This window comes from Polypterus senegalus, chromosome 12, assembly GCF_016835505.1.
Source record: "Polypterus senegalus isolate Bchr_013 chromosome 12, ASM1683550v1, whole genome shotgun sequence".
In the NCBI taxonomy this organism is placed as follows: domain Eukaryota; kingdom Metazoa; phylum Chordata; class Cladistia; order Polypteriformes; family Polypteridae; genus Polypterus; species Polypterus senegalus.
In genome coordinates, this window is record NC_053165.1 from 150,240,502 (window position 1) to 150,263,760 (window position 23,259).

Consider the following 23,259-nt stretch of genomic DNA (forward strand, 5'->3'; position numbering starts at 1 on the left):
CAGGAACAACACCTGGGAACAGAAACATATCCATTAAAGCCTGTGCTATTCTCTAGAGAACTGTGCATGGTGGTCCCAGGTCTACCTATATCCCAGAGTCCCACAGCACAGTTAAATGGCCAGCTATATGTTATGGCACAGGTGCAATTTTCCCTATAACTGTAGCGTTACACCAGTTCTATAAAGGAGCCCTCTGCTGCAGCCCGATAGTTTATGGTAATTCTTGTGGCCTTCTATCCATCCTCCCATTAGTTTATGGTAATTCTTGTGGCCTTCTATCCATCCTCCCATTAGTTTCTACAATAGATGCCCAACCATGTTAAGTTGGTTGTGATCTACTCATTTGGAGTAGGTAGTCTTCTAGTGACTATTGACCCTTCTTACCTAAGCTATGTGCCCCCCGTCAAATATTGGACGCATGCCAGCCTGTAGTAGCTGCTTAAGTGTACTACTGTTACTGTGGCTGTTTTGCTAAAGCAAATTACAAACTTGACCAAGTCTTTATCTTACAGTTTTCCTATTTCCTGCCCCTTTTATTTCTGGCACTGCTTTGCTAAGTCCACACCTTGTCACATCGATTAAATACAATAATAGACTTGGCAGAATTTGTAGCAAGGAAGGGATCAGCTTTGAACAGAGCAACAAAATTTATTTCTATAACACATTTTCATACAAAAGATGTAGCTCAAAGTGATTTACAGGATAAAGAAAGAGAAAAAGATAAAATATATAAATAAAATTAGGCAATATTAATTAACATAGAATAAAAGTAAGGCCCAATGGCAAGGGAGGACAGAAAAAACAAAACAAAAAAAAAACTCCAGACGGCTGGAGATAAAAACAAAATCTGCAAGGGTTCCAGGCCACAAGACCGCCCAGCCCCTCTAGGCATTCTACCTAACATAAATGATCTCAATCAGTTCATATGGAAGAATTTGATGGTGACGGTCATGTGGACCTCTGGCCATCAATCCATCAATGTAGTTACAGCACGGTGCTTTGATCAGGTCACCACCACAGAAAGCCGGAAAAAGACAGTCATATCACAGAGCACACACCCTACATTTACTCACACTGGGACATTTTAGAGTTGTCAGTACTTTTGAGTTAGAAACACTAATCACTGTGCTATTGTAAAAATATTGTTAGACATTCAACTTGTTTTTTATGTCTCAGTTTCTAATTAAGACTTTGTTTTATGAATTGTGCAGTCATTTTCTAATCCACTTATAAATTAATAATCATAAATCGGGTATATATCAATTAAATGATGATCTAGTAATAAATTACTCAATTAAGAAAAAAATTATTCTTCCAGCAATCAATTTTTTTTTCATCCAACCATCCATTTCTCCAGTCTACACTTTATTTTGTTGGGTCCTGAGGTACCAGATCTTAATCTTGCAGCACAGAGCACAAATGCTGGAACCAACCCTAGCTGATCCAAGTGTATGCACACAAACATCCACATTAATTGATCCTTGGCCAATTTAAACTCAACAGATAACTGAACACAGAAAACCTTTCAGTGTGTGTTTTGGTCCTGTGGTGACCATATTCTCACTTTTAAACTCTTTATTACATGGACCTGGACAGAGTGTCCTAAATCCCTACTATAGTCCTTGTATGTGTTGCAGCCTGTAGCTTATGGTAACTGTCATGGTTCACTGGAACCGTGGCTAAATACTTAACCTTTCATTTTTATCTATGCCTCAAAGTGACAAGCAAGAGAGAAGGCTAATATTTTTATGTATGCATCATTGATTATCTTAAGGTTCCATCCATCCATCCATTATCTATCAAGCTATATCCTAACTACAGGGTCACGGGGGTCTGCTGGAGCCAATCCCAGCCAACACAGGGCGCAAGGCAGGAAACAAACCCCAGGCAGGGTGCCAGCCCACCGCAGATCTTAAGCTTCCTAATGTGCCTAAAATAAAAGCAAAGTAATAAGTGCAACAAATCATACTGAATACAAACTGTGTGGATAGCAGCTCTTCTTCCAGGCCAGGTGGTTCTTTATAGTAAGTTGATTGGTTTCTCGTCTGACATGGCCTCTTCATTTGATACTACACCTCTTGAATCAGTGGGATGTCATAATGTAGGGGCAACTACCCCTTTGTGTCGAGGCCTTGTGTCCTTGAGTCTTCGACCAACTCCGCTTTTCGACTAGTTCAGAATTTTTTGTCCTTGCAGACTCATAGCCTGTGATTAAAATGCATGTAGAGGACCCAGCTCTTAGTTTACTGTATACTGGTTCAGCATTCTCTGAGTAGAACAGGATTACAAGAAAAGTTGTTTTTTTCTTCTGACTAGTGAATGTTTTCCTAAATATATGCTTTATCACTACATGCCTTAACATAATATGTAGAACGCGAAAGAAAATCACACCAAACAATTGTTTAAAAGTCCATCCTCATATCAGCGTATTGGAAGACAAAGTAACCAAGGATAACATAGGTGTGCACAGACAGAATATTGTGGTAGATGGGGGCGCTCTCGCTCCCTTGAACCCCTGTCCACGACTCCGGACACCAGGTAAAAGTCCAAATTCTGACTTTATTTAATTGCCACAGTGCACAAAGCACACTCTCCACCACAATACTCATATAAACAATCACTATTCACAATAAATCAATCCTCCAGCTCCCAGACGCGTTGCCACCCTTCCACCCAGCTCAGCTCGCCGTCTGGGAGCTCCCACAGTCCTTTTATATCCCCTGACCCGGAAGTGTTCTCAATCCCCAGTCCATGTGATCCTCAATCACTTCCGGGTCAGGTAAAAGTTCTTTTCTTCACCCCTAAAGCCCGTCGCTCTTCCTATGACGAGCTTCCGGGTCATAGGGCCCAAATGAGTCCTCGGTCCTCCCTGCAGCTCCCTCTTGTGGAACTACATTGTCCATGATTCCCTGCTGGTCTTCGGGGCACCTCCATACTGCAGGGAGGGCTCCATCTGGCGGCCTGGGGGTATTGGCCGGGATGATAAGCCGGCCAAATATCACAATATGTAAACTCCACATAGTGACTGACTGAAAATCAGTCCCGGATTCCTAACCAGCAAAGATCTGTGCTAACTAGCTTATATATGTTTTGCCTTTTACCAAATTTATTTATTAATAAATTAGATAAGTAATTTTGAAAATAAATATTTAAGGAAATATTTAACTGGTTAATTAATTATTTAATACGTATTGTGATTATTCATTTAAAAGGATTGACAAGTTGATACACAGTGTGTAAAGAGATTTACCTTTATCCATATCAAGTTGTTTCTTACAGCGTATTTTTGAAAAAAAAATATCAATTATTTATTATGTGATCCTTTTGGTTTACTGTTTTACTGACTTACAGCATGGGGACTCATGCCAGTCAGGTACGCTTTTAGTATTTTATTTTTTTTTGCACTTTTATTTTTTACTCTCAGTTCAATTATACATTTTAGCAATTCTCCTAATCCAAATGCAGAGTTCTCAAAATAACTTTATAATTAATTTATTATTATTGCATCAGTGTATTTTCTCTGTTATTTGCACTCTGATTTTAAGTGCATTTTGGATTTATACCCATAAAGGTAAGTGTTTTAAAATGATTCATTTACTGTTTTTAGTTAGGTAGCACAGTAGGTAAGATTGTACACTCACAATACTTGGACCCTTGCTGCAGTGGCTATGTTATGAATTTTGCAAGGTTTGCCATGTTTGTATGTATTTTCCCCAACAACTACAATTTCCTTCTACATATTATAGATGTTATTGGAATAAATCTCCTTAAATTGACTCACTGGTAATAAACGTTTCTGTGATGCTCCAGCAATCCTGTCCAGGGAGTTTACTACCTGGTGACACTTGCTGTTGTGATAGACTGATTCTTCACAACCCTGTCCTGGAAAAAGTGGGTTTATGTAATACGTTGCTGGAGAGGAAATTATAACAATTTATTTATTGCAAATTGAATATTTTGAAACCCATCCCCTTGTATGTGTTGCGGCACTGCTAATGTGAAAGTCTAATTCATTACATGCTTAAAAAGAAATTGTTAATGAAAAAGCATTAAGAAATAAAGTACTTGATGTGTGTGGAAGAAGTATCCATCCATTCCCATGAAGTTATTTTTATAATCTGTAATGCCATTGTATAATATATATATTTTTTTTTTTTAAATAAAGGTTATTCCTGAATATAAACAGCAAATATCTGAGCTTCAGAGACAGAAGAAAGAGCTGGAAGTCCAAATTAAAGACCAAGCTGTTGAAATGAAAGGTACATTTTTTCCCCCGTTTTCTAAGAAACAGAATTTATCACATGACAATTTCAACCCCAAACAGTTTGCTTTCTAAAAAGTTAATATGTGTGCTGTGATATATATTTATGTATTTTTTCATGGTGGGTTAGCACAGTGGTACAAATAATGCCATTACATTACAGCTCTTGAGTTCCGGGTTCAGATCGTGGCCAGGTTAATGTCTGTGAAACCTTTGTACATTATTTTTGTGGCCCCATGGTTTGTTTTTTTTCATTGTTTTTCTTGCCACAGCCTCCAAAGATTTGCTTGTTAGGCTAAAGGGGCATATGAATATGTCTCTATGCCTGATTGATGAAGTAGTGTCTTGTCTGATCGGTGTCAATTCTTGCCTTGATCTTTGATGCTGTCAATTAGATTCTGCCCTTCTAGACAAAGCAGACATGAACAACTGTTGAATACATTTATTCAGGGTGTACAGTGCACCATACCTTCTGTTTTTCTTTTTTTAATTATTATACTGGAATGATATTGAGTATCACGTATTGCATTTAGCATTCCTTCATTTTTGTGAATTCCTAAATTCAGTTCAAGGTTCTGGGAGTTCTTCCTTTTAGTATCAGGCACAAGACAAGAACCAGCCTTGGAGAGAGGAAGCTATCTTATCAGAGAACACATGTACTGATACAATATGGGGTGGAAAAAAAATTTAGACAAAATTACAACATGAAAACTCCGTACAGGCAATGCCATGCTTAGAATCTGTTAGACTGTGGAACTGTGAGGTGTTCAGTAATAACTAGGGCTGGTAATCAATAAAAAAAACCAAAAACAATTAATCTCATAAATGTAATTAATCGTGATTAATCACATCTAACATTAAAACATGTAATTACAAAAATTAATATGTAAATCATGAAGTAAATACACACTGAATCACAAAATTAATGTGGAATCAACACAAAGGAATTAAAAAAAAAAAAATGAATGACATAGTTTAAACCTAAAGCACTGACCTTTTAACAAAATACTATTTGAGCAAGTACAACCTCAATTTGAATGCCTTCCTTAAAGGCAAGTTGAAAAGAAGGCAATAGGAAATTGAGGCCAACGTATTAATTATCATATTGGCATAGCATATGAGACGCAGACGTGCCAAAATGGAAAAAAAAATTATTGAAACGACTGTTGACTTTGAATAAACTGCTAAAGACTTACAGGGGGTCCTCGGGTTACGACACAGTCCCATTCCTACAACAGAGATGTAACCCGAAACACACGCCAGCCTAAGTCACTTACCTATCCTAACACATTTGCAAAATCATAATCTAGAACATAAAAACACAACTAAGCCACAGAAGGAGGAAAAGGACATAAATATATTGTACTGTACAGTGTACTGTACTGTAGTAACAGAAAAAATGACAAAAAATGAGTGTAAAAAATTCCTTACCTTTATTCCTTCTGATCTCTTTACAATGTCTAATTTCACTTCCATCGTGATGGCTTTCCTCTTCGAAGCACTACCATCTGAAGACTCTGACTTTCGTTTAGGAGCCATGATAAGTGCCACAAAGTCACCAAACAAAGACACACAAACGGAACACTTCCTCCGCGCACAACAAAATTAGTTCACCCACGTAGTCTGTAAGTATGACGCTAATGGCGTAAGCCAAAACACTCATGTCTCAATTTTTTATGGGAGTGAGCGTTGTAAACTCGAAACCTTGTAACCTGAGGACTCCCTGTATTTAATTGAAAGAATATGCACCTTTTAAATGGGCATACATTAAAATTTGTGTTGAAACTCCACGAGTACTATCCTCAATTATTCATTACGATCAATGACTTCATAATTATTCTCTGCACAAGTGTTTTTCCACTGGTGTACCATGGAAATAACAGTGCAGTGCCCCTGGGTCCAGACCTGAGACAGACACACTCCTCAGGTGTTTGAGACCTGTCTGAGGAGGACAGGACTACCTGGAGAAGCTGACATAAAAACAGCTCTGTGACGACCATTTTGCAGACACAGCACTTACAGAGGACTTTAGCAGCCAAGAGACGTGTTGGGGGTCCATTTGCCTGGGTGTGTGTTCGCCAGTGACCTTCGCAGAGCTGAGGGGACTTTGGGCATACACGAGTGGCCTCTGATTCTGGGTCAGTGGATTGAGGAAAAGACAGGACCACCTATATAAGCGGGCAAAGGGACAAAGCAGCTGGAGAATGCGTCCAAAGTGTTGACCAAGTGCTGTGTCTGAAAACGGCAATCTCTGGGCTGCTTTTCTTGCTGCCTCCTGTCTTGCATCTTTGGACAGTTTGCACATGTATAGATTTAATTATTTTGTGGTTGGTAGAAACGTGGTGTGCCTAGGGATTTTGTGGGTTACAGAAGTGTGCCGCCTCAGAAAAAAGGTTGGAAAACATATCTAAATACACCTTTGCTCTTGGCACGCTAAAAAAGATCTCTATGGCTGCTGTCTTGCTTAAAAACTGACCCTGTGTATTACGTGAAAGGTTATGTTGCGTTCTTTGCATAAATTAGCAAAGATACTGCAAACTTGAATATGGGCATTTTTATTTTGTAGAATTTTGTCATTATATTAGGCTAGTCAGCAATGTAAGCTACCTGGCAAACTGGCTTGTTAAATACAGAGGTACCAAAGATTTATTTTGGTTTTAGTGCCACCCAAAGATAACTTATTTAGCACTTATGTTATGTGACATTGATTTGATCTTCTTACAGAAACATGAAAATTGCAATTTTTACCTTTGCAGCTTTTCTCTATTGTACCAGGACTGCGATGAACCTCACTCCCCTGCACCTACCAGTATGTGTAAATTACAAAAATGAACACCAGTGCTGTTGTAGTCGTAGTCAGTGTATTGACATGTTGGCAGATCATTGTGAACCGTGTAATATGAAATGTTTAATTTTTAAATGAAAGTTTTATTTAATAACATTTTTAAAGGTAGTTTTTAATATGGTAGTGGATGTGTATGTAATTCTTTAAGTACCCATTTAATTTTTTTGTATTAACATTTCATAATGTTAAAAAATAAATAAATAAATTACATGAAAAAGCTGCCTTGACCAAAGCACTGCCTGAGGCATTTGCCTCATTGCTGGCGCTAGATATTTTTAACGCGTTAAGCAGGCTACATTAATCACAAACATTTACACATCTACTTTCACAGGCCTGCTGGTAACCATTCTTGACATTGTATGATTGTGCTGGTAGTTTGAGACATTTATGTTGATACGGGAATTTGTTACTCCCAATTAACACAATACACGTTAACCTCTGCAGCTTACAGATCATAGATTCTGTTGTCAGTTGGATATTTTTATTAAACTTGTTTAATTACAGATTTCAGATAAACATGCAGCTAAACATTGACTCCATAGCAATGTCTACAAAATGTTACCAAAATGGCAGAAAATTCAGTAGTCCTCTTTTAGAACAGTACAAGAGATGACGGTATTTTATCCATGTGCCCATCTCCTATAAATTATATGCATATACCTTGTTATTATCCCTTATAATGCAGATGACTTTGTGTATGTGTGTACACATTCACTAAAAGACCATGTCATCAACAATGATAAGTCCTTAAATCCTTTTCATATTAGTAAAGGTGTCCCTCCCAGGGTTGTTTCCTCCCCAGGACCCTAAGTTGGAGGGAAATTGCAAGAAATTCCACAATTGTAAAAATAATTGTTATACCAGAATGTGTAATAAATATCAGGGGTTTTTGTATCACATTGAGTGTTGGTCAGCATTTTTAGTTACAGTATGTAATGGTATTCACATTTATTATCTGAGCCATATCATTCAGACAGCATCTGATTAGATTGGTCCCCTTCACCTCAACAAGCTTAAAGTGGCATGAAAGCATTATAAATCAAATTAGAAAATGTACGCATGGCATAACATCCAGGTGCGTTCCAGGACTTGGCTGACTTTTTTGGAAAGTTGAAGAATTTTTTTTAATTTACTTCATTAATGGTATTGGTATTACATTTGTAATGTATTAAGTGTCATTATGTTCAAAAATAAGTTATAAAATATAACTACATGTTGTAAAAAGAGTACATAAAATACATTTTTCTTAAAAGCATTTTATAATCATGTAGTTAAAAACATATCCCAGATAGGTTTGTGGTGTCAGAAATAGCTTTTCATTGGCACCAGATTCTAACTCAAGCTGTAAAAACTGTATTTATTGTACCATTGTTAATGGCTAATTGCAATTCATATTTAATAAGCATAACATGTTTTAAAGTAATACGCATTTGACAATTAAAATTTATGTTGAAGTTTTAAGATAAAACTGTTGGCTGCAATGAACAATGCTGGATCGTAGGTGATTGTGTTGCTTGCCAATAAATTTTAGTGTCAGAAAAATATATGCAGCGATGGGGTTGATTTAAGTGTGGAGTAAATACCGAGCACATGCTTAGTCACTCTGTGCTTACAGGGCTCTTTTTTCCTCTTTCATTTTTTCTATATACTGTAAGTTAAGTGACCACCTGGCTTTCCTTGCTTGCATTTTTTACTTTGACAATAATGAAGTTCATTTAACTGACTTGGCACAGCTTTAAGTAGCAGGAGAATTGAGTTTATGTGACAGCGATTTGCTCAAGTCGCTGCCGCTGTTTGTATAGACAGCACATTCAGGCACAAGTCGCTACCTCACATCCAACTCTCTGTTAGCTATTCTTGTGCTAGAGATCTGCCCCAAAATTAGTCTATTGTTGGGCATATACATTCACATAACCACACTCAGCTATTAGTGTAACGTGCATGTCTTTGGGATGATGATGATGATGATGATGGAAAACTAGCATGCCTAGCAAGAAACTGTTAAAAATCCAGGCAAAAAGATATAATGGCCTGGGAATGTAATATAACGACTGGGGTTACTATGCTAGCAGCCCCATTTTTCAAATATAGGATATTACAACAACAACAACATTTATTTATATAGCACATTTTCATACAAAAAGTAGCTCAAAGTGCTTTACATAATGAAGAAAAGAAAAATAAAAGACAAAATAAGAAATTAAAATAAGACAACATTAGTTAACATAGAAAAGGAGTAAGGTCCGATGGCCAGGGTGGACAGAAAAACAAACAGAAAAAAAAACTCCAGACGGCTGGAGAAAAAAAATAAAGAGAAGTATTAGAGAATATAATATATAATATAATTATTAGAGAAGTGTACCTGTAAATTGCTTGTTAAAGGGTAATGTGAAGAAAATGAGCCAGAAATCCCAGGAAAGTCTTGGCAAAAGTGCATGAAACAGCAGTGAAACTGTACAGAATGAGGTGGGAGTATGGTGGAAATTGAAGTTATTGCACCTTCCTGAAACAATACACATGATCTGCCTAACATGTTTGTATCTTTGCTGTTTGGTTTATGTTGACCCAATATTTTCATCATCTAAACAATGTGTAGAAGCAATTAAAAAGGCAAATAATATGTTAGGTTATATTGTAAAAACCGATGAATATAAATCAAGGCATGTTATGCTCAGACTGTATAATGTGCTACTGAAACTTCATCTGGAGTATTGTGTGCAATTATGGTTACCATGCTATAAAAAAAAGACCTAGCAGCTCTTGGAGTTGTGCAGAGGAGAGCAAACCCAGTGCGTCATGGGACTTGAGAACATAGGCAACTGTGACAGACTCAGAGAATTAAACCAGTCTAGTCTCGAGCAGACTGTGTGCGGCTCTAATCCAGGTCTTCAAAGTACTCAAAGGCACTGATAAAGTAGATTCAGCAGAATTCTTTGAACTTAATGCTGAATCCCATCCTCGAGGACACCAGTGGAAAAATAAATTAACGGGAAATGCATTTAGGACTGAAGTCAGGTAGCACTTCTTTATTCAAATAGTTCTAGGAATTGGGAACAAACTACCGAGACATGCAGTTGAAGCAGAGGCCTAGACAAAATTTTAGAATTATCTGGATGAGATAATGGAACAGCTTAACTATTAACCATACAAACAAACTTGATGTAATAAGTGGTTTCATCTTGTGTGTCCAATTTCTTAAGTTTTCAATGGTCTGGCAAGTTTCCAGATCAGCTAAGTATGTCTCCTTATGTATACATTTCTTGATGGTTAACGTGAAAATGACCTCAATCACATTCATGAATGGGGCTGTAATGATCCCATTTGTCAAAAAGGGTGAACCAATCCTCTTAATTATTATTTGGTTTTCTAATAGGAACATATTTGTTAAATTAACAATAATTTAAAATCTGTAAACAGGTATGAATCCTTCTGTCATATCAACTCTCAATATCTGCTTACTTACAATGAAGAAATTTTAGTTTTTCATTTGTTTGTGATAATTTCAGAAACGGGCGGCACGGTGGCGCAGTGGTAGCGCTGCTGCCTCGCAGTTAGGAGACCAGGGTTCGCTTCCCGGGTCCTCCCTGCGTGGAGTTTGCATGTTCTCCCCGTGTCTGCGTGGGTTTCCTCCGGGTGCTCTGGTTTCCTCCCACAGTCCAAAGACATGCTGGTTAGGTGTATTGGCGATTCTAAATTGGCCCTAGTGTGTGCTTGGTGTGTGGGTGTGTTTGTGTGTGTCCTGCGGTGGGTTGGCACCCTGCCCAGGATTGGTTCCTGCCTTGTGCCCTGTGTTGGCTGGGATTGGCTCCAGCAGACCCTCGTGACCCTGTATTCGGATTCAGCGGGTTGGAAAATGGATGGATGGAATTTCAGAAACATTGTGACCCTGGCATTTTTCTTTTAGTCGACTTAAATATAACTGCAACTCTAACTAGATTTTGTTTTTGGGTATCTGATAAATTCTTTAGACAAAATGGAAGAAACCATAGACCAGCTACATCATGAACTTGAACAAGTACAGTCACAATGCAGGTAAGGAGTTACTTTTTCAGAAAATGAGCCTAGTTCGGTTTTGTCATAGTGTTTGCTACTGCCCAAGTTATACATTTAAAGACAAAAAATGTATACATATCATGGTTTAAAACAATATCTTAATTATAACAATGCTGAATAGAATCAAAAACAATAAAAAAAAGGTTGAGAATTTGCCATATCCTGAGTACCAGAGTGTCTAGTCCTAGTCGGAGCGTGATGCAACAAACTATCTGGATGTCTGCGCATCAAGAGCACTTTAAAATATCACAACAGAAAGGATGATTCAGGCTTTCTTAGCTAATTAAAGACATTGATTTTTTTTTATTTTTGTCCCTTCCATTTTTTTTACATGGTCAAATTTACAGTTTAAAAGGTTTTCAGATATTTGATCATGAAATGCTTCCAAGATAACTAGTTTGTCTTTTTTGGGGTTGTGTGTATAAAGAATGCTGGAGGTTCATGTGAAGGATTATGATAAGGAAAAGCAGGTTCTGCTGGAAAAGGTGAAAAAGAATGAGCAGGAGAATGAGGACCTGAGGAAAAAATATGAAGCTGAAAATGAGGCAAAAACCAAACTACGGCAAGAGACGACCCGACTAAGCGCAGAAAAAATGGTGAGTCGTAGTCAAGAAAAAAAAATGGTCAATTGTGTTAGTCTTTAATGTAACATATCGATTTAAAATGAATCATTATTCATTTACTGCGGTGGGCTGGCGCCCTGCCTGGGGTTTGTTTCCTGCCTTGCGCCCTGTGTTGGCTGGGATTGGCTCCGGCAGACACCCCGTGACCCTGTAGTTAGGATATAGCGGGTTGGATAATGGATGGATGGATTATTCATTTAAAGTTATCAGTGTCTAGCCAGTGCTTCAGCAGTTGAATGTTTCCAAATGTTACAAGAAAAAGTGACTGCATTGATTCTGTGCCAAAATAAACAACCGACAGTTGGCAGTGCTTGAAAACAGTAGCTGTTCAAATCTGAAAATATTTTTATTTAATTGCTTTGAGGATTTTGAGGAACAGATTGATGCAAAGGATCGACTCATCAAGCGACTTCAAAGCCAGATTCAGGCATTCCGTGCAGTTGAAAAAGGTATGCTATGGAGTTGTATGGTTTTTTGTTTGTTTGTTTGTTTGTTTGTTTTATTTATTTAATCTCCTTTTTTTATTCTGTTGTACTTTACCTACAAGGCTGAAAGTGACTGACTGGTCATATGTTTCATACAGTAATACTTCTTGTTTATTTAGCAATGTGCTAACTCATTGAATTAAATGCATGACTCTCACAGTGATTTACAGTAATTCAGTTTCTCTGTTTCCTGTATAAAAATCTTTCTGAATTAGCTTTTTAGGTATTACATAATGTATGTTCCTCTATATCACAAGATAATCAGCTGTTTTGCATCATGTTGCCATATTGGCCAGTTTATATGAATGGTAATGGACTATGATGACCTGCATATTGATTAGAAAAAGAAAGAAATTGAAGAAGCAACTACATAAATGCAAATATGTATGCGTATATACTGTATGTTTAGAAGGTTTAAAGCCATCTCATGACCAGAGGCATGTTGGATCTAGAATTTGAGGTAAGGTAGGGCAAAGTGTCAAATGGTGCAGCAAAAGAAAATCAAGAATTAGATGAGTATAAGAGAGAAACAAAGAAAGAGAGATAGACAAAAGGGGAGTCCATGTGTGTACTTGGCAGGTGTGGGCATCAGTCTGGTTTTAGGGAAGCTTAAGGAGGCAATACAAGTCATTGACTCCTTGGAAATATTCTGTATATATGTAATTGGGACCTCTGGGAATACAGTGATTTCATACTAATCAATCTAATTTGCAATATCGGTGTCCTTTTCTTGAGAACCTGAAAATATGAATTAAAAATGACTTATGAACACTATGTATTCCCATAACAGTGTGGTTAAATGTCTGATTATGCTTTGATGTGAAATATTCATTTTATACACAAATTGCTGTTATGTTTGTCTCAGTTCTTCTCTGTGTATTAACCAATGGAGATTTTGTTTTTTCTTTATATAGCCAATCAAGTGCAAGCACCTCCTGTTCCAAAGGAATACATTGGAATGTTGGAATACAAAAGTGAAGATGAAGCTAAACTTATCAAGCACCTTATTCTAGGTAGTATACTTAAAATGACTTCACCTGGTGTATGCAATTTTTTTTTATTATTATTATAATTATTTTTGACAATTAGGCCACATTTTCTTTAGCAGAAAATATTTTCCTCTATTATAACCCACCCCCGTTTGAACACAACTATGAACACAAAGTTTTTACACTATCTATCCTATAATACAGCGTTTCTCATCCTTTAAGTATTTGCGACCCGAGTTTTCATAACAGTTTTAATCGCCCCCCTAACATTTTTTTGAAATGTAGATGCATATTTTATTATACCTACTTAAATTTTCTCGACATTTATCTAACTCTATATTTATTGTTCTAGTATCAGAATGTAGTTTAAGTTAATTTGTTTTGGTTTCAACAGATGTTTTTTTTTTTTCATATTTTTGATTCTTGTTTTCTTTTTTCACATCTTCGCGCCCCCCTAGGGGTGCCCTCCCTGCAGTTTGAGAACCACTGCTATAATATACCTATGGCAGCATCATCTCCCTTTCCCAACAATCCTTGAAAACTACTGGCTCTGAGGCTAGAGATCTGCACTGGCAATCGGAAGGTTGCCGGTTCGAATCCTGTAAATGCCAGTAGGGACTCTGCTCTGTTGGGCCTTTGAGCAAGGCCTTTAACCTGCAATTGCTGAGCGCTTTGAGTAGTGAGAAAAGCACTATATATAAATGCAAAGAATTTATTATTATTATTATTACTTGACAGCTGATTCTGGTCACTGTGTGCCTATTACAGTAATATTCTCCTTTCTATAGCTAAGCATTTTACCTTTTGCAGAGTTCACTGAATTAACTGTTTTCATTCGCCCATTTTTAGATCTGAAACCTCGAGGTGTTGTGGTGAACATGATTCCAGGTCTTCCAGCACACCTCTTGTTTATGTGTGTGAGATATGCGGATTATATGAACGATGCTGCCAAGCTCAAGTCCTTAATGAATTCAATTGTCAATGGCCTAAAGGATATGATAAAGGTAGGCAGTAGCATTAGGATACCCATATCGTAAGATATCATAAAAAGAGTTCTTGTTTTCGATATTTTTGTAATTGTCTTTGTAGGTTATAACAACAAGATTTTTATACATCTCATCAATTTATAAAATACTTTTTTTTATTGTTTAACATTTTAGAATTTCTTTAATTTGTCATTTTATGCTAAATTCAGTCTAATGTACGATTCAGATGGACTAATGTATACTTTTAAAAACAGGTAATTATTACTGCAATCTATTTGTATTTGCATTGCCTGTGCTAAGTAGTATCCAAGCATTAGTCACTGTTTTGTCTTCACAAAAAAAATTCCCCATCATTCCCCCTACAAGAGACAAAATGAATACTAAAAAAGAAATGTAAACTAAAGACTGAAGAACAGAAGTTCTAGTGAATCTTAAGGTTTGTTTTAAACAGACTGTCTTAAATGGCAGACGGGGCCTTAAGGACACCAAATATACACATAACATCAGTAAGCAACAGAAAATGCTGGCTCAGTTCATGAAAGTGGGAGTGGAATGACACTCTGAATTTAATCTTATATAGGGCTGACAATTGTGAGTGATTTGAGGTGAAACTGAAGTTAAATAATTTAGTAGTATTTATTATTTAATTGCATTGACAAAAAAATCCACCCTATTGGATTTTACTAAACAGTCCCTATTTTTAACAATGGCTCTTAAAACATTTTTGTTCAAAAACATAACAAATAAAAATACTAAAAGCTACAAGTAACACCTAATTTTGATCTTTTGATCATCTATTTAAATTCAACAGCTGATTTCTCCAGGTTTAGCTACAGCTGAATTTATCGATCAAAACAGTAGTGTAAAAGGAAGTTAAAGGTGATTTTCATAAACCAGCAGGAAAGTCTGAAATACCTGATGATAGAAAGGTGAAAATATAACTTCTATACACAAGAGATCTGATACACAATGGATCCCAGAAATCATAGTTCAGTAATCCTTATGCATAAGACAGTGGAAACCATTGTCTAAAATAATGGCATACACACTGACATATTAATGTCACCTTGTAAAATACTGAAAAAGAAAATAAAAACACTGAATGAACAATAAAATACAACCAATAAATTTGTCAAAATGGTGCAAGTGCAAGAAGTTAGCTCTATATATAGATGACAGATTAATGTTGTATGTATACATGATGGATAATTCAGAGAACAAAATATAATTTGGGGCTTTACAGTAGCATCACATTCTCATCCTTTTGTCAGTGCCCAGAAGCAATTCAATAAGGCAGTTAAATTCCAAGTTATAGAAACAAATATATTTGACATTGTGCTCAGACTTAGTAATGTTCTAGTGCTACTGTGTGTGGAGTACTATGTGATACTATGACCGCCATAGTACAAAAAGACATAGCGACAATTCAAGCTGTGTATAGGGAATGGTACCCAAAAGTACCTCTGAAGGCTAAGGGATCTGGAACTCTGTGGTCAGACAGGCTTTGTAGGAACTTAATGCAGCTCTTCAAAATTCTCAAAGACATTTATAAGTTTTCTCTGGGAGACAGCGTTCAAAAAAATGGCTCAAGAACATCACTGGAAATGAGGAGGAAATGCTTTTTAAGATGCAAACCAGGAAACAATTGTTCCCACAAAGGGTTGTGGGAATCTGGATCGAACTACTCTGTCAGCTAGTTTTAGTAGAGATACTGGCAGCTTCTAAAAAACAGAATGTGATATTGGATGTATTGATATTGAGCTTAACACTCTTAGTGGTTTCGCCTGATCTGTAAAGTTCCTTATGGACTTCCTTATCAATCCACTTTTAACATTGTGTTTTCTTACACCGAACACATGAGCAGTGGTATTTTCCAAGTGGTTATTTTGAAGTGATTACACCTTTCAGATGTTTCACTAGTCTTCAAAATCTCAATTTCCGTACTCTGTATTTAGAACTGTGTTTTTATCCACTTTGATAGTGAGAGGCATCAGACTTTTATTGCATATCGTATGACTGGCATGGCATGCATCCAGAACCGTGGTGTAGACAGTTGCAAAGTAACGATGAGAATGCTGCACATTCAGTTTAATTAGGATCAGCTACATCAGATCATCAATGACTGTACTAAACACACACTCAGGCGGCTGCTCCTAGATATTATTATATGAATGGATGAATGAAGGTTTTGATTGCTGGTCACAGGATATGAGATATGATGCAAGCTTTTCATATGATACAAGCATTCCAATTAGGTTTTACTTGTCATTCACATTATCTTTAGCGAATTTACATTTATTGTCATAAATTAGCAATCATTTAGAAAATCCAAATTGGAGCCAGCACATTTGTATTGGATAGACAAGGAAATGCTTACTTGAACCCAAGGAGAAAAGTGCAGGATTGCAGAAGCCAACATAGAAATAAAATCACACAAGACGCAGGAAATAGAACAGTAAAATATAAACACAGAAACAAACACAAATAATATAATTAAAAATGAAAGAAAAATAGTGAATCAAAATTAGTTGAATACTAGAAATCATTACTTAAACCTAGAAAGCAGGTATTATTTCTAAAATGCATTATGCTACATATGATTATTGAGTTTTTTTCATAATCTTGCTGATGGAATCATAAAAAAAGATTCTTACTGTATTTTTATCCTACAAAATAAATCATCTCCATTTTTTTCTCACGTTCATAGCAAATAGACTCAATTAGCCATTATCTACGCCAACATTATTGCCATCGCTGTTTCTCTAGGGAAGAGCATGGATTGATCTTGCTTTTTATTTTAAGAGCCTTACAAAATTTGAAGTAAGATTTAGCTGCATAATGGTTATTTTGGCTTTAGCTCTGCTGCCTCAGCTAAATGCACTGCAGCTATGATTAACAAAGAATTGCTTTTGTTTCATAGGATCACCCCGAGGATTTTGAAACACTCTCCTTTTGGCTTTCCAATGCTATGCATTTTCTTAACTGTTTAAAGCAGTACAGTGGTGAGGAGGTAAGAGATGTCCAAAGATAAAACTGTATTTCACTTTAGGCTGGTTAGGGTCTGGATAGTTGTATGTGTGCACGTTGATACAAATGTATGCAGTAGATATAGAATAATATAAAGCTAATTCAGTACTTTGACTGATTTTTCATCAAGGATTGTATACAGATGCTGCAGGGCTGGCTCCATCTGCCCACCTATCATCATGTTTATTACTAATTAATTACAATTAAATATCTCTGTGTCTCTGTTTAAGGAATTTATGAAGCACAATACTTCACGCCAGAATAAAAATTGCTTGAAAAATTTTGATATCTCTGAGTACAGGCAGATTCTCAGTGATCTGGCCATTCGTATTTATCAACAGTTCATCAAGGTAATGGAGAAAAATCTACAACCAATAATAGGTAAGGTCAAGGGAACGAGGGACACAGTGCCTCTGTAAAGGGTTTATTAAAAAAACAGCAGTGTAGTTACTATGATGTGTTGAATTGTGTGAGTATTTTAAGTCCCAATAGGACCATAACACAATCATGCCTTCTCTTGCATTGCACCTTTATTCCTAACTGGCTAAACAAGGTGACTCCCTGAACAAAGTTACTGCTTTATAGATCTTAGATCCGAGGTGTAACTGAATGCCTTCTACAGTACTTTGAGTTTTTATGTGATCTGTATTCGTCATCTTTCAGCATTCTCCAGTATTATGAAAAATTACCATGTGGGTCTCTTAATTGTCTCTGGTGTGAGTCTGAATATGTTTATGATTCGTTTGTGATGGGCTGGTATGATGCTGAGGGCTACGACTCCAGACATGCAGACAGTCAACACTTAGCTCACTTATCAAGAACATAGTAGGCAACCTTATCTACAACTTTCACTGTCACATGCTACATCCATCCTGATATTCCTCCACTGGCCAAGTACCAAAGCTTGTATCCAATTTAAATCTTAATGCTTGCTTACCAGGATTCTATGAGATGTTTTGTTTACCTGTAAATCATCATTGCACTATAGAGACAAAGCAGGCATTTACAGTCATCCTGTACAAGATAAATGGATAGTTTATTCATTCCAAAGGGATACTACAATATGTAATAAATGTCTAATAATATCCCTGATAATAACCAGGAAACATGTTAGCTATTTATCAGCCTTAGAAGTTCAGTGGAAAAAAATGCATCTATCATCATAATCTGAAGAGGTCAATAAAGGTTAGTAAATTAATTTAAACTGTATATAACCCCTCAGGCCTGACACATTTCTGAACTTCTTGCTTCTAAGCGATGTTTTAGGCACCCATTATATTTGTTGTCATTTATTATTTCTTGGAGTTTAAATTCTTTGATTTTTCCTTCTAGTTTTACTTAATAAAGTATTTATCTATCCATCTATCTATCTATCTATCTGTCAGTTATATAGTGACTTACCTTTCCTATCTATCTATCTATCTATCTATCTATCTATCTATCTATCTATCTATCTATCTATCTATCTATCTATCTATCTATCTATCTATCATGCAATATTTCTTTCCTGACTTGCCATTAAGAATTTGTGGTATTGTGCATTAGATAGAATTTGTGTTGTTGCCTTTACTTTTAGTTTCATGAACAACTGATTTGATAATTGTATTTGTTAAAAGAAATATAAATAAATGCAAATGTAAAAAAAAAATCACATACCTTCCAAATAAACTGCTCAGTGGAAGATGTTGGCAAGTAACATATGCATTTAAACTAATGTCTATTAGTCTAAAATACAACTCAGTTGAAGAAACACTTTAATTGGAATCAGTAGTGAACTCTGTCGGATCTGCTTATTGATCACTTAATTGTATTGAATTTGTCGTGGGCTTTACTAAAAACTGAAAGACCGGTTACAGATGAATCTGGCTCACACTGAAAGGTGATGAATCAGCTGGTATATACAAGTGTTACTGTAATGCAGCAGGATAAAAAATAGCACTTGATGCAGTGATGCATAATCCAAATTTAGAAATGCCAGTCCTTTTTAAAGTATGCATATTGAATGGTGAGAAAAGTCTTGTATAAAGAAGTTGCAGTGAACAGACTTGCTTAGAACTTTGGAAGACTTTCTGTTCACTTTATTACATTATTTATTACAACTTTTTCCCAAGCTCTTGGATTGACTAAGGACTTTACACAACAACCTATCATTTCACTAACTGCCCTTTACTGTTTGACCTCAAGAGATTCACTTAACCTAAAACATAGAGTGCTTCACTTATAGTAAGGTGCTAGTACTAGGGTGTTGCACCGTGTTAGCCATTATGAATGTAGTGAGAAGTCGGGCAAAATGACACCTTTTATTGGCTAACTCAAAAGATTACAATACGCAAGCTTTTGTGGCAACTTGGGCCCTTCATCAGGCAAGATGTAATGCCAAAAATCTTCTGGCAAGATGTCATTACATCTTGCCTGAAGAAGGGGCTTGAGTTGCCTCGAAAGCTTGCATATTGTAATCTTTTTAGTAAGGTGCTATAAAAAATGGTTGACTATTCTTAAATACAGTGATGAGGGTATACAAGGCTTTACTCTGCCACAGCTCAATCAGAGTTTATTTGATATTGCGATGTGGTATTAGGCAGTATGAACTCCTAGTGACAAAAGTGTTCGACTTGATTATTCTTATATAACACACTTCTATTTACCGGCTTTGACTGCTGTACATGTTTACAAATATTCTTAAAGTAAACTACCAAATAATGTCTGAATAAAATGCAATAAGACAACAAATCACAATTCTGAATACAAAATCCCAATATTTAATGTTTTTAAAGTGCTGACGTATTAAGAAATTGATAAAATAGGTGGAATATACTTAGCAAAGTGCATTAGTCAGTAGATAGCAGTAAAACAAAATTCCATCAGCATTTTAATCCACCAGTAACTCAGTGTATGACTTGGAGTATGACATTTAATTTGCCATAGCTCAGTAGGGCAAGAAAAAAATGTCTAAACCATTGCGATTTGCATAATGTAATATTGATTTTACCTCGGGGGGGAATTGGCATATCTAAACTGTCCTGGTGTGCGTGGTTGGTTGGTTGTGTCCACTTATCATATGATGGAAGTGACATCCCAGTAAGGGCTCCTTTTTGTTTTTTATCTCCTTTTTCTTTCAGGACAAACTTTGATTCCCTGTAACCTAAATTAGATTAGGTCAAAAAAGTATAATAATGACAATCCTGTATTCACAACAAACATAAATATTTAAATCTGTTGAGGAGAAAACTAATTGCAGATTTTCAGCATCTGATCATCCCTTTTTCCTGGCTTGATAGCAGAAATCACTTTTTAGTCCTATTGATTTTACTTACCTTATTCTCTCTTATCTCTGTTTCCCACAGTCCCAGGCATGTTGGAATATGAGAGCCTCCAGGGTATCTCCAGCATGAAACCCACAGGATTCCGAAAGCGTTCCTCCAGTATCTATGAAGATGCAGAGGTTTTGACCATTAACTCCATCCTGCAACAGCTGAGCCACTTTCACAGCGCCATGTGTCAGCACGGCATGGACCCTGAGTTAATAAAGCAGTCTGTCAAGCAGTTATTCTTCCTTATAGGTGCTGATACTCTTAACGGCCTCTTCCTCCGCAAGGACATGTGCTCCTGCAGGAAAGGAATGCAGATTAGGTAAAAAGCCAAGTCAAGCAAGGTGCTTCTGAAATTGTACCAATGCTACAGTCTATGGGTCCAGCTTGACAGTTAACAAAATAGTGCAGCAAGTCTAACATTACCATTGTTAAGGATTATGCTTTCTAGTGTACCGTGTACAGCATGTAAAGAGGAATCCATTTACAATGTGTATCCCTACTCTAATTATCTTGTTGTTTGTTATTTAACCTGTTTAATCAACCTGTTTTAAATACAGGGTGGTCCAGATCTAATTATGCAGATCCAGATCGTCTGGATGACTTTGATTTATGCGGGGACGATTCCAGTTTGGCGCGAAGACGATTCTTCATGTCGTCAGTTCGCACACTTCTCGATGGTCCGGGATTATCTGGGAGATTTTCTATGTAATAAACTTAATAAGTTATAGCGTAATGAAAATTGCATAATTAGATCTGGAGCACCCTATATTAGGCTGTATACAGCATGTGAGTATGTGTCCAAGTGCTATCCTATATGAGTATATACATATATTCACAAACATTATATTAACATGTACATTACTTTATTATCTCTTGCTTTGTTGTGTAGCGTTTTAAGTATGCTAAATCAGTGTTTGAATGGCAAATATTAATTGAGAATTAATTTAAGCATAACAATGCCAGTTTTCAAATACATTTGAAATGACTTAGATCTTCTAAAACAATATACTGTACTTGTCAAGATCTAAGGAGTCGCATCAAAAAAAAAAGGTGAAAATGATATTTAAATTACAATTAGACGTTGAGTAGTCTATCAAAATTAAAAGTGTGTAACATACAGAAAATATTTTTTTAAAAACTAATTTCAGGACAATTAATTCAACTAAAATTTAAAATACTTAAAAAAAGAGCAAGTTTGTTTTACTTGAAAATGTATCAATATTTTTAATGTAATTTTGAATTTGTAGTTCTTCTCAATAACAGATTTTCATAAATATGTTCATTTTTCCAAGTATAGACAATTCACTAGTACAGGGGTCCTCAATCACGGTGGTCCTGGAGAGCCGCAGTGGCTGCAGGTTTTTGCTCCAACCCAGTTGCTTAATAAAAAGCACTTATTGCTAAAGTAACACTTCTGCTTCACTTTAGTGATTTTGAGCCCTTATTGCTTAATTTTGTCTTAAACAGCTATTTTAATTGCTCCTTATTATCAATAACATGCAAATGACAAGAGAGAGCAGCATTTCTCCATTTAGCTTATTTACATTTACACCTGTGTGTATTTATCTGCACTTTTGGGTTTAATGAAATACTTGGAAGAAAAATGAAGAGAAAAAAGTGAAGGACTGAGAATTACTCGTCCATTTTAGCCTTCAAATCAGTTGCATGATAGAAAGGGAAAGAAAATCTAGGATATGAGAATGACCTGACATAGCAGAGTTCATTTAATTTCATAGCTTGTTAGTGCTTTATTGGCAAGAATTGCTTTCTAATTCAGCAACCAGGTCAGAACAATAACCTGCAGCCACTGTGGCTCTCCAGGACTGGGATTGAGGACCCCTGCACTAGACAAACATCTTTAAAAAATTAACACAGCCTCCTAAAATTATATTAATTATTATACAAAAGTAATTGTTCTCCACTTGTCTATATACTTTTTGTAGATGTAACATTAGTTATTTGGAAGAATGGCTGAAAGAGAAAAATCTCCAAAGCAGCAGTGCCATTGATACCATGGAGCCTCTTTCACAAGCTGCTTGGCTATTACAGGTTAACAAATCAACAGAAGAGGATGCCAAGGAAATCTGTGAAAGATGTTCAAGTCTTTCTTCTGTTCAGGTGAGATTGTCTTCGTCATTGAACCGGTACAGTACATTAGTAAAAATTAACTAAAGTTGCAGAAACAACTTTTATTTCATTTTAATTCTTTCAGATAGTAAAAATTCTTAACTCATACACACCCATTGATGACTTTGAGAAAAGAGTTGCACCATCATTTGTTCGCAAAGTTCAGGTGAGAAAATTGTTTTGTCTTTTAATATTTGTGCCAATATATGGGGGAGACTTGATGAAAACATCTATGTAATATCATTTCTTATAAACCCAAAACAGTGCAGTACACAGTATTATAAAACTCCAGCATTAGCAGAGTCAAACTCCAATAGAAGGAAAATTAAATTAGTTTCAGCAAAATGTTAAAAAGGTCAAATATTTACATAACACAAACACACACATTGTCATACATGCTGCTTAACTGTTTTCGTGGGAACAGCAGAAGCAGCAAGAACTTTATTCAGAATTCCTCCTCTTTTGTATAATGTAGATGAGGTACAGATTAACAAAAAGATAGCAAATCCACCAAAGCAAACGTCACGAGTAAACATTGGCACGGCCTCTTGG

General features: G+C 36.2%; 1 protein-coding gene across 1 annotated transcript in view; it reads left to right on the top strand.

Moving 5' to 3' along the window:
- Window positions 1–23,259, top strand: part of myo5c (myosin VC) — an 86,952-nt gene that overhangs the window by 59,266 nt on the left and 4,427 nt on the right. Inside the window, exons 30-40 of the mRNA XM_039770309.1 lie at window positions 4,166–4,259; window positions 11,075–11,138; window positions 11,587–11,755; window positions 12,147–12,231; window positions 13,182–13,280; window positions 14,106–14,260; window positions 17,163–17,252; window positions 17,500–17,650; window positions 20,614–20,899; window positions 22,524–22,698; window positions 22,793–22,873. Coding sequence (XP_039626243.1) covers window positions 4,166–4,259; window positions 11,075–11,138; window positions 11,587–11,755; window positions 12,147–12,231; window positions 13,182–13,280; window positions 14,106–14,260; window positions 17,163–17,252; window positions 17,500–17,650; window positions 20,614–20,899; window positions 22,524–22,698; window positions 22,793–22,873 — 1,449 coding nt within the window. The remainder of the gene's footprint in view (window positions 1–4,165; window positions 4,260–11,074; window positions 11,139–11,586; window positions 11,756–12,146; window positions 12,232–13,181; window positions 13,281–14,105; window positions 14,261–17,162; window positions 17,253–17,499; window positions 17,651–20,613; window positions 20,900–22,523; window positions 22,699–22,792; window positions 22,874–23,259) is intronic.